The sequence below is a fragment of the Xiphophorus couchianus genome, chromosome 4 (genome assembly GCF_001444195.1).
Source record: "Xiphophorus couchianus chromosome 4, X_couchianus-1.0, whole genome shotgun sequence".
In the NCBI taxonomy this organism is placed as follows: Eukaryota; Metazoa; Chordata; class Actinopteri; order Cyprinodontiformes; family Poeciliidae; genus Xiphophorus; species Xiphophorus couchianus.
The window spans coordinates 10,516,643-10,529,273 of NC_040231.1; the positions used below are offsets into that span (position 1 = coordinate 10,516,643).

A 12,631-nucleotide genomic window follows, 5' to 3' on the forward strand; every position below is an offset into this window, starting at 1 on the left:
CCTTCTTGTAAATTTACAATTCCGCCCCAAGCGGCGCGGAGGGTAAAACGCACAGGCTTTTTCCATCCAGTCAACATCAGGAAGTCTAATGCCACAATTTTAAAAGTTGTTAAAAGTTCTTACTTCTCCCCAAATACTTTATTAGGATATATAAACCCTATTGTATTTTGCACTGTGGCAATGGAGTGTCATGCAAGTTCACACTCAGACCTTGTCCCTTTATTATTTCACAACCAGAAATCAGACATCTTTTCTGTCCTGATTAATACAAGGTAAATACATAACTGATGTGTTTTTAAATATAAAATCAGAAAAGTATGACATGCTTCTAGCTGCTACCTCTAAATAAAACCCAGTGCAAACAATTACAGACAGCAGTCACCTTATTACTTAGCAAGAGTCCATCTGAGTGTAATTGTATTAGGTCTACAAAGGGCTCAGAGATTTGTTAGAGAACATGAATGAATAAACTCCATCCTGAAGACCAACTTACCAATCAGGTCAGAGATTCAGCTAGAGACATTTAAAGCAAGGTAAGGTTATGAAACAATATCTGAAGCTTTTGGCATCTCATTTCTTTGAGTAGTATTGTCAACTACATCTGGAAAAAAAAACATGGTACAAAATAAATTCAAATCAAGACATGGCCTTCACCTAATCTGACATGCTGATAAAAGAGATTATAATAAATTCAGCCATGAGGCCCATGGTAGCTCTGGAGGAAGGCCAGAAAGCCATAGCTCAGGTGGAGTAATATTTTTGACCAAACAGTTGTGTGCTCCACAAATTTGTCCTTCATGGAGAGAAGGGAGTCTGCAAACATGTGAAATGAGGTAAATGTTACACTTGCAGGTAGTCTTTCAGAGTAATAATCATGCATTACAATGCCTCAAACTTAAAACCAGCCACATGTGCCACATCTGGAAAGTTGCAATATTTTATCCATTTTTCAGAATGAGATTTATAGCCATTTTAGTTTCTGGCATATGTACTGAACTTAAGACAACTCCATTTCAAGTTGTGCATCAGATGTATTTTACAAATTAGGATCGAGATATTCTAGAATAAATGCAAAATTTACAGCAGATTGTGAACTTTATGACTTATTATAAAAGGTATAAAGAAAAGCAGCATTTAGTGTAATGTTCAGCTTTTTAAACCAGAAACTAAAGACCACAGAAATTCTTGCAAAATTCAGTTTCACAAGAATTTCAGATATAAAATTTTAAATGTCAAAATGGTTTCGGGGGGTTTGAATGTGTATGCATACAGTCAGCAAGTTTTAAAAAACTGATGGGTAAAAAGTTGGGGTTTGGCAAACTAAAGATGAAACATGTAATAAATAAATTAAAGCTGTGTTAAAACATTTGTCTTTTAGAAAACTAGACAAAAGACTTTTCCTGGTAGTCCTTTCTAGGAAAAGCCTGTGTAAAACACAGCAAGCCGCAATTAAAAACACATTTTCTTCCCCCTATTTATTCAAACCGTAAAGAAATTGTCAAAGAAAACATCTGTCAGACTGCATAAGAACTGCTAAAGTTTTCAAACAACTAAAACTTTGTTAAAAAAAAATTCAAATTGAAAAACAATTCATCTCTCCCTTTACAATTAAGTTTTTATATTTTGGTCCATCACAAAGTTCCCCCAAAAATGGCCAATGAAGCTTGTGGCTGTAACATCACATACATTTTCTAGTTTTGTTGCATGTTTTTTTTTTGTCAAAGAACATAAAACAAGTAAGATCTGGTTTAATCTTTTATTCTTACATTTCCAAGATAAAAATGTATGGGAAAACAAGCAAATTAGCTTTCATGGGAGAAAATGTTAGAAACGGTACAGAGCACAAGTGTTTGCTTCACATAGTTGAAGTCCTTAAATTTCAGAAGAAAAAAAGATCAGACATTGAATGCAAGTTTATAACAAAAGAAAAAACTAACACATACATGATCTTACAAAAGTACATATAATAAAAGTCCCTTTTATACAGGCTTGGCTTAAATTATGGCTTCATTCATAATGATAATGTGCAGTATTTTCATCATCAAAAGTGCAAAGTCCCAACACATATGTAAACCATCGGTCATGTACAGCAAACTTAAACAGGTCTTTGAACAGAGAGTGCAATATAAACACTGTAGCTGAGCTGGAGCTCAATGCCTTTTCTGCTACTTCATACAGAGCTTGTGTTCTGTAGTCAACAATGCCAGAGGTACAGCTAAACACAGACCCACATGTCTACCGTAGCAGCAGCATGTGGGAGTCGGTCATTTAGAACATGTGAAGTCAGGTAGTGGAGAGGAACAGAGCGGGGTCAAATATTAACCATCTCCAGTAGGGTCTGATCCATCATCTTCTTAACGCTCAGGCCCTCTTCTTTAGCGCGTGCGAGTTTGTCTGTCAATACAGCATTATATCAGTTTAGGACCACTAGATAAACAGTGCAGAGAATATACATTGTTGAGGTTCTGGTGGACAGAAAACATACATGCTGATGAGCCAAGAATCAAAATTAATTTCACCCCCCCCATTAAGTGTTCACGAAGCACATCTGAAAAGCTTCATGCTGTAAACTAGTACCAGAAACCCAAATTAATGATAAACGTTTGACAAGGTTTAACTCAAGCTATTGACAGAGATGAAGTCTAGACTCCAATGCATTTAGTGGAACTAATTACAGTGCTCAACTTTTTAAAATAATTATAACTTTAAATCATTTTCTTTGAAATTAGGTTTTGAAACAAATCCATTACTGCTGAAATACCACTTCAGCCTCTCAGACTCTAAAATCAAGCAGAAATAGAAACTTAATTTCATTTTACTGCATGGCAAATCATTTTGAGTTAAAAAAAAAAAAAAAGAAAAAAAGTTGAAGTGTTTTTAACCAAGGTTTCCAAGTGGTCTGAAATTTAATAATCTTAATTTTAGTACTTGGAAAGTCAGTCCAGTTTTTCCACAGTGGGTCTTAAACTACATTCAGTTATATTTTGAATGTGTTCATCCTTTTCACTACACATTGGAGTTCTTTTAACTATTAAATAACTCAACCTAGATATTCACCTTCCGTTACCCAAAGAATTTGGTCTCAGTTGACTTTTTGTAGTTTGTTAGGGATCAAAAGTGAGAACATTTTTATCTCTAATATTAGATATGAATTAACTTAACCAAGTTAGTCATTTGTCACAAATTTAAATGAGGGTTTTTACACATCTGAATAGGTAAATCTACTATGTAGAAACCCTACTTTGTGTTTTATGCATTTTTAAGAGCTCAGTCTGGAGGTGAATTGCAAATCTTAGTGATTCTCTTGTTTACTTGTTTTGGGGCTTGTGCTACATGTAGAAGTAACTCACTCCAGTAACTATAAGGCAGAGCAAGTCAAACCTGCAGTAAAATAAACTTAACTAACTAATTCAGTGAAAAAAAAAAACACAACACCATGTTTACTTTCCGATACCCCATCTTTAACATCTGAGTATACTGCAATTTGTACCATTTGATTATATTTCTGTGGTGTAGATGTCAATCTCTACCTGCTTAATCTAATAAATCCACAATGCTCTTGGATTATTTTGCGACATAAAAAAAGTGCCAACATCAAGCAAACCCTTTCCAGGTTAGGCCTCATTTAAGGCTACTCTCAGTTCATTGGTCAGAAGACGGTTTTTATCAAGCTGCTTGTATAGATGATCTTGACAGTCAGAAAGCAGTAAGGGAAAAAAGGGAAAGAGACAGAAGACAAGTTAGTACATAAAGACAAAGTTAGTGGAGAAAGTTGGGTATAAAACTGTTAGTTTAGTCCTGGTAAACTACAGACTTTATGAATTGCTTAGTTATTTTTCCCCCACAATCGATTAAATGATGTATACCTGTAACTGGATTTTCTTAAACACTGAAATCTTGAGACTTTCCAATACATTAGTTTTTTTCTAGGCCCCTTAATATTCCACTCACTATCCCCAACCACCAGTCAAACTTAAGAGTTAGTCTTGCTTGCAAATAACTGCCAAGTTCAACTGTATGACCAGGTTGTTTGGTTAAAAATGTTGAATGACCTGCAGCAGTACACCAAATCTCACACACCTTTGACAGACTGAGCAGAAGACCTCTTAACTGTGTTCAGGTAAAACTTACATACTCTTTGGTATTTGTCTTGATATATACCCTTAGGAGTCAACACTTTAAATAAAACCCATCTTGACAGCAAATTAGGTAAAGTTTGACTTTTTGATCTGGTTTTTCATTGAGATTCAACATGTAAAGAAAAATGTAGCTTAAATTGTACTATGAATATATTTTTCCACTCAGCAAACACCAAAATAAAAGTCTCGAAACATAGAAAACAGACTTGAACTTTATGGTTACAACTATAGATGCCTACTGCCTCGTGGAGAGAAAAGTTATGAATGCCCTGTGTGCATAGTCTAAAGCATTCTTAAATTTGCTCTCCAGTACTAAAATGTGTCGAAACTGAAAGATCACAGTTGAGCTCTCAACACAAACAACCCATTTGATTTAATGTTTTGAGATTAGCGAAATGTATATAAAAAGTTTGGATAAGGATGATAACCTCGCAATCTCTTGATTACTTGGTGGGTTAAAACTTCCACATCCATCAAGCAATATACAGCACATCTACTGTCTTTTAATGCAACATTTAACTGCTTGAACTATTTTTAACACCAACTGGCTTAATATGATGTTAAAGCTCTTTTTTTACTGGACCACTCATTTTCTTCTCAGAATTCAGCAACTTCTGAACACAAACTGCAAACAGCTCTGATAGTGTTGAAAATGCTCCATTTACTTCAATAATAATCAAACCAATTATATCAGGAGTACCATGATCATCCTCTCAAACAGAGACATGAACAGCAAATAGGGAAGGAGCTACAGAGCTAAAGCTAAAATAAATTAAATAGTGAAGACAAAAAAAGACAAATGAAGAAAACAGAAAGGGAAAGATGGATCATAGACATAGATGAAAGATTGTTTATTTCATAGAAAGCAATATGGCTCAAAATCTGTATAAGACATGGAACAAGGGGTGCTGGCAGCAAAAGCCCGGTGTGCAGTCCTGGCAGGGCAATAAAGAAATGGACAAAAAAAAACAGGAAGTGAGGCTGAGCTGCACAGGAGTGAAATGTTGTTCGACAAGCTTCCACAGTGAAGAGTGAAAAGGTTTAGCTGTGAAAACACAAAAGAACAGATGTTGGAGGGGAAAAAGAAAATAAGAAAAACAAAAGAAACTTTGATGCAGGGAGGATTTGAAAGTTGGGAAATTAAATGCTGTTATGATGCAGGAGAGGGTAAGAAAGAAAAACAACTGAGGATCTCCAAAAAACTATTTGCGTAATATAACCTATGGTGTTAGTCAAAAGGTTAAATCTAGAGCTAAAACTAGTTCACTGCAGTCAACATGCCACAAGGGGGAGCTACTAAGATGAAGGTTAGTCCTAGTGGGATCTAAAGCAAATCAAAAATCAAGCATGTTGTAAATTACATGGATGTCATGTCGTTGAGGGCGTGGTCCAGCTCCTCGCTGATGGCCTTGTACTTCAGTTTCTGGGCATACAGCTCATCTACCAAGTTGTAATTGTTATTAAGTGGCAGTGGATGGTGTAAAAACAAAAACAGAAAATATAAGTGTCAGAGCATAGAAGCAAAAAGGAAAATAGGAACAGCTAAAAGAAAGGAAGGAGGTGCAGAAACGAGAAGGGGTGAAGGAACAGCTGCTGATGTCGGGTCAAATTCCTGAGTTGGAAAACCTGCTTCACATGTTCCGTGACCCAGTGATGAATGCCGCGGACTGAACAGTGGCAAACCACATCATAGTGACAAATACTGCCAACATAAATAATGTCACGCTTAGACTTTTTTTTCTTATGATGAATAACTCACCATGCAGACAGGCATGGAATATTTTCTGATGCTACTGGAATTGTGTAAAAACCTTTAAAATAAATTAATTCTCTTATTTTAGGTACATTTAGACTACACGAAAAACAAATACCAAATAATTGCATAACTAAAGCCTTCATGACAATTGTTGGCACTCCTTCCATAAATACTTTGTACTACACCTCCTCTCATTTTTTTGTAAATGGGAAACATCAATTAGTCTTGTCGTAATATTAAAAAGTACGGAGACAGACCATTACATTCCTATTTACAGAAACTCTAGATTGTCCAGAGTTTTGCGTTTTCTCTTCTTCAGCTCAGCCCACAGGTTGTCCGGCAGGATTTAGGTCTGGGAACTGAGATCAGTCACTACAGGAAATGTTGACTGCATGTGATTTGTTCATACATCTCGGATTATGATATTCAATAACCTATTTCGAGTTTTCTGGTAGAAGCCAATTGCTTATTTTCATTAAAATCTACCTGGTACATAAAGGCCATGTAAAATTATTTTTCTAACAAGATTCTCAAAGCTTCTGCAAGACCCAACAGGTCCACAGTGTCACAGATCCTCTACCATGCATACCAATGGGCCTAAGTTCAAACTTTTTAGCAACAAATCATATCCATTTGGATGTTTGTAGCCAAATTTCAAGTTTAGGATGAACCCAGTTTCTAGAGTTAGCCCTAGTTTGGTAAACTTAACTGGGATTTTAACATGAACCATGAGCTGAATCCCATTTAACCTGTTGCCCCTCACTCTTGGCCCTTAACTCTACATTCCCAAAGGTCTTTGGTTTTCCACTTGTTTCTGTTTAGCAATGGAAGGATTAATAGCACTTTCAAGACTTTCAGAGGTACACTTGTAAATAAAGAGCCAAATTTGTTCAAAAAAGTTTGTAGGATTAGCAGCTTACACAAGACTTGCAGTATATTAAGTAAAATGTTTGTATGGTAAAAATGGACGAGGAGCAACAATGCATCAGCTTCCCAAGGTTTCTCTGATTATTTTTACCACTACCTGAGTTAGAGACTGCAAGATGTTAAAATGCTATAAGATGGTAAAGAATAACTACTCCATAAACATTAAGGCATCTTTTAGAGGAGCAATAAACGTACGACCAGTGACTAGTTCCAAACATCTGTTGGTCCCCGCACTTAATACATGCACTCAAATTCAGTGTTGGGTTTTTCTTATCGCTTCATGTGAATTTACAATACTTCACAAGACCATTTTAATTTAGCACCATCTTTACCAAGAGGTGCCAACAAATTAGTCTGGCTCTAAAGTTGACCTGTGAACGATTCTCCATTCAGACTACACTAACAACCTTACAGCACCTTTGTCAAGCATTGAAGTGCATTAGCATCTTTCAGAGACAAATATTCATTTTACTTTGATTTAAAGTCTCAGCAGTTACAGCTTACGTCGTTTACCTGACTACATGAATAAATAGAAATCCCTTTAAATTTTAATCAAGCACAAGTCATTTTAGGCAGATGAAGAGTGAAAGTAAAGTAATCATACCCTCCAGGTCGTCGATGGTTTTCTCGAGCTTGGCAACTGATCTCTCAGCGAACTCAGCACGAGTTTCAGCCTGAGCGGAGCAACACAGCAACATCAGCAAACCGCCAGTAAGAGGTTTACATTAACAACTGAAGCCTTAATGGGCTGAAATTAAAAGTGCTATATAAGCAAATGTTAAAAAGCAGCCAGTAAGGCAGACCTTTTCACAAAATGCCAAATCGAAGACAATATAGGATGGATGGATGAAGCAGAAAAATTTTCTAAACCGTTACACATGCAGAGTTGAATGTGTAATTCAGCACAACTGTAGCTCACTCACCTCCTTCAGCTTGTCTGTGAGAACCTTGATCTCCTCCTCATACTTGTCCTCCTTCTGTGAGTACTGTGGTTACAAACAAAGACTGAAATCAGAAAACCTGCAGCACCCATCATCTCCCCTACGAGTTTACATTAAAATGTCATCAAACCTAATTAATCAACCTACCTTCTCTGCCTGGGCCTCCAGAGACTTCAGGTTGTTCTGCACGGTCTTCAGCTCCTCCTCCAGCTCAGAGCATTTACTGTAGAGTGTCAGCATTGAACAAAGTACATTGTAAATCCTATTTAAGGTTGTCACCAAGAACAAATGGAGGAAGGGGGGATGCTACCTCTCAGACAGCTCAGCACGCTCCTCTGTACGTTCCAAGTCGCTCTCAATGATCACCAGCTTACGGGCCACCTGCAATCACAGCACGGCGTTCTGTCACCAAACAGATCCAAAATGCTTTTATGCTTCTACTGTGAACATGAAGGCAGCGTGGAGGCTGCTATATCTGATAAAAGAGGGTGGAAAACACTTAAGAAGTACAGTAAGGAGCTGAGAAACTCACCTCCTCATATTTGCGGTCAGCCTCCTCAGCGATGTGTTTGGCCTCTTTCAGCTGGATCTCCTGCAGCTCCATCTTCTCCTCGTCCTTCATTGCTCGGTTCTCAATGACTTTCATGCCTCTGAATTGAGGAAAGCAAAAAAAAAAAAAAGAAAGCCTTTCTAAAAGGTCTCAAATACTGGACATATTTATCATTCTGAAAATAAAAGAAAGTGATCCAGAGAATCCAACAATAAGACAAGAAATTCACAAAACATAAGACCTTAAGAATTAGCATAGTCAAAAAAATCTTTTTTAACATGAATATGCAGTGATTTATTTCTAAAGATGCAATAATAAAGCTTTTTCCTGACCCATACATGTTTCCAGTTGTCTTTATGTTCCGATTTGATTCAAAATTTTTATTTTAAAGCTTAAAACACAATATGTAGAGGTTTTGGTTTTGAATTCAACAAAAAGAAATTACAAAAATCACAATGTATCAAAGTTTGTTTCTAGCCTTTATCTGTTTTTCTAGTGAAACAAAAAACCTGCATCATTGTAGATTCTGTTGGCTGATCAAAAAACAGGAACTCCCTAATTTTGAGTACCTGGTCAACCAATCCGCCTTTTTTAGTTTTTGACTCAGGCCATTTTTTTAAAAATAATGACCTTTGTATTTGAACAGGAAAAAGACGTTGACCACCCACCTCTCGCTCTCATCGGCAGCCTTCTCAGCCTCCTCCAGCTTGGTAAGAGCTGTGGCCAGACGCTCCTGAGCTCGGTCCAGCTCCTCTTCAACCAGCTGGATGCGTCTATTCAGGGAAGCTACATCACCCTCAGCCTTGGAGAGAGCAACACAACCAAAATCAGATCAAGTTTATTGGTCAAGCGCTGATAAATCAGGTCTGTGTTGGGAAAACAAGAGGGGCTTCTCTAGGAGCAAGTGGGGGAGGAATGTTAAGATGCATTCTGGAGTCTGGTTAGGGAGGAAAACTGCATTTCTCTTACTATAAATTGACGTTTTAGCAATATGCATGAAGAAAATGCTGTATAATTTCGTAAACTACACTACTCCTCCTGTATTATTTTGACCAATAAAGAAAACAAGGCTTAGTTGAGGATAAAGGCGCCTCACCATACTTAAACTAGCTGGTGGCACCGTTAGTGAGGGTTTTATCTCCCTCAGAGGACCTGCTCTCACGTCAGCCTTTTATTAACGGAGCGGCCGCTAGTTCATCCGGAGCGCTCAGGGTGGTGTCCCTTCCAGACACCATCCTGCCCTCAACCCCGACGCTGAGCTCAAACTCATTCGCTTGATACCCACTCGGCACTGTTCGAACAGGAACCGCGGGGTGTTGGGCCTGGCGGCCACGCTTTTTGACCAGCTTTGCACCTAATGCCTCCCGCAGCCAAGAGCCCTAATTGCCTTAAATCATTAGCAGCTTACTGCTTCCCTCGCACTCCTCTCCTGGTTCCGTTCCCGCTGCAACAACGATGCCCGTTCCTCCGCCGAATCGGCCTGCTCCTGCAGCGATTTGATTTTCTTCTTCACGGCTTCCAGAGAGCTTCCACCGGCCATTTTTTCGCTTTGTCGTTTAATTTTGCCTCAGCTACGCTAGTTTTCTCCCGGCTGTGCGCTGGCTGCCTCGCCCGCTGCTGGGGATGCTTCGCGTTTGATCCCTGCCCCCACCGCCTTTAATCAACCACTGATGAGGATCGGGACGTGCCACCAGCCCCGGAAGTAACTCATTTTACCCGCAAACCATAAAATGCGTCCATCGAATAAAAAATAAATCTCATGGATTGTTCTCGTGGAGTCTTTAGTTGTGGTTTTATAACGTTTGTTGTGGATTTGTGAAGATATATGTACAAATAATTGTGTTGCAATTTGACTTGCATCCCTGAATCTTAAATTGAGCCAGTCCCATCAAGATCATAGCCTCAGACATCACAGTTTACTCCTGCACTGTTAATTTAATTAATTTGGCATCTAAATAAGGACAGCAATGTTTACGAAATCTTTCGGTGCATTTTTTGTAATGTATTTGTTGTTGTGTTTACTGTCTTCCTTTTTGTGTTGGCATACTGCAAATTCCAGTAGTGGTTGTAAAAATTACCACAATTACCAGCCCAGATATAAGCAGAAGAAAGGATCTAATTAGCTTTAAATTACAGTTGTATTTAACATATCTTTCAAGCCATAAAGCTATTTTAACATAGTTCTTAATGTGTAAGTTTGCAATGCATTTGTCAAATCTTCTGTGTAAATGTAATTTCTGGAATGCAGATGAAACTAAGCAAAATAGACTTTCTATTATTTCTGTTAAACACATATTTTAATATGTTCTAATATTGTTGATGGTAATTCAGTAATAATCTTAATCTGAGCCTGGGGTCTCTGTATGCTATGGTTCCATTTACCCATCATTGAGCACTTTGCTCTTGACTCTTCAAACCCTCCCTGTTGAACTCTGTATTCTAACAACAAAACAACAAAATTATTGTTCATAGCACAACACAATAAGGAAATGAGAGTTATCCATAAACTTGGAGATGACAGCGCTATAATTTACACAACTGGACAAATATGCAAAACATGTTGATTTTTCTTGAAAATCAACATGTTTTGTTATATATATATATATATATATATATATATATATATATATATATATACACTGCTCAAAAAAATAAAGGGAACACTTAAACAACACAATATAACTCCAAGTAAATCAAACTTCTGTGAAATCAAACTGTCCACTTAGGAAGCAACACTGATTGACAATCAATGTCACCTGCTGTTGTGCAAATGGAACTTTGTACAGAACAAAGTATTCAATGAGAATATTTCTTTCATTTAGATCTAGGATGTGTTATTTGAGTGTTCCCTTTATTTTTTTGAGCAGTATATATATATATATATATATATATATATATACTGTATATTTGTTGTATATATATATATTTCAGGAGACTTGTACAAATCAGATGTACAAATGTGCCAACTGATCCCTGAAAGACCACAAATATATCAAGGATTTTCTCAGTCCAAAATGTGCCTGTAAAAAAGCCCAACTGAAACTGGACACTGGCAATAACATTCATCCAAATGGCACAACAGCTAGCTTATGAACTGTGGCATTACCATATCCAGCACAAGGGCTAAATTTACCTGCACCCTTATATTCCTCATATGCAACCCATAGGTGTATTTTGTAACATATTACTCTGGTTCTTCAGAATTAGCATCAATCTGCATGGGGAGTTGCATTATTTTACTGAAAGTGTTTCTCCCCTCAGTTCACACTCACATCTGTGGCTTTCTTCTCAGCGAGCTCCAGTTTCTCCTGTGCATCCTTCAGGGCCTCAGAGTATTTGTCCAACTCATCCTCAGTGGCCTTCAGCTTCTTCTGCAGTGCTACCAGGTCATCCTCAAGCTGGTACACAGAGAAACCAGAAATGTTTGCTTTAAGCAATCACAAAATTCAAAGAAATTGTTCTTGTCCTCAAAAGACACTTTACCTTGTCATCTAACTTCATATAACAGCCTCAGTTCTTATAAAGTACAGCTGTTCTCTACATATTCAATGCATAAAATCATCATATAACAGAAAATAATTACAACATGAAAGTTTCTTATGTCTTGATCCTACACATGAAATCACATGGCTGCACAGGCACAATAATATGAGCTATGCAAGGCATCTTGTGTGCAAAAACACAAGAACAGGTTTAAAACCAGACACCCACCTGTTTGCTTCTGTCCTCAGATGCTTTCTTGTCTGACTCGGCCTGCTCAGCTCTGTCCAAGGCATTCTCCTTGTCAAGCTTGAGCATCTGCATCTTCTTCTTGATAGCATCCATGGCTGCTTAGTGTTTGCACTGCCTGCAAATCTGTGAACCTGAACAGAAAAGATGGGAGCGTCTGAACCACACCGAACACCTAGCTGGAGTGTGAAGTCGCAGAGCCTGTTGAGAGTCAAATAAGTCAGATACTGGACACCCAATGTTTTTTTGGAAAGGGCTGCAGCTGTTAGCCAACATGGGCTCTTTGATTTTACTCAATCTCCACACCGATTCGCTCTCCCAGGACATTTGACCACTTGTATGACTATACATGGGGTGCAGGCGTCAGAGAGGAATCGTCCTACTCCCACACCTAGCAGCAAGACGTCCTCTCCTATTTCTATCACCCTCCAAGAGGAAGTGAAGTGTCAAAAGGTAGTAGTGCTCCAAGAGGGGTTACTTGGGAGATAATCTTCACTCAGTTATCACTTAGAAAGATGAAGTAAAAACACTGAGATAAGAAAACAAACTGATCACAAACATTTATTTAATTCTTTGCTATTTATTTGCT

The 12,631-nt window shown here is 37.8% G+C and overlaps 1 protein-coding gene across 6 annotated transcripts; it reads right to left on the reverse strand.

The window, feature by feature from the left end:
• Positions 1-1,742: 1,742 nt before the first annotated feature.
• On the reverse strand, positions 1,743-12,261 carry LOC114143406 (tropomyosin alpha-1 chain-like). 6 transcript variants are annotated; one of them, XM_028015401.1, is made up of 10 exons: positions 12,025-12,260; positions 11,586-11,711; positions 8,982-9,115; positions 8,296-8,413; positions 8,074-8,144; positions 7,911-7,986; positions 7,746-7,808; positions 7,427-7,496; positions 5,501-5,579; positions 4,781-5,184 (listed from the first exon to the last, which is right to left on the reverse strand). In XM_028015401.1, the coding sequence occupies exons 1-10, from the start codon at positions 12,136-12,138 to the stop codon at positions 5,181-5,183; spliced, it is 855 nt and encodes a 284-aa protein (XP_027871202.1). In that variant the 5' UTR covers positions 12,139-12,260; the 3' UTR covers positions 4,781-5,180. The 6 variants fall into 6 exon arrangements, with proteins under 6 accessions (XP_027871204.1, XP_027871203.1, XP_027871207.1 ...); XM_028015403.1 differs by lacking the exons at positions 4,781-5,184; positions 5,501-5,579 and adding an exon at positions 1,743-3,688 and having other exon boundaries at positions 12,025-12,261; XM_028015402.1 differs by lacking the exons at positions 4,781-5,184; positions 5,501-5,579 and adding an exon at positions 1,743-2,394.
• Between the last annotated feature and the right edge of the window lie 370 nt (positions 12,262-12,631).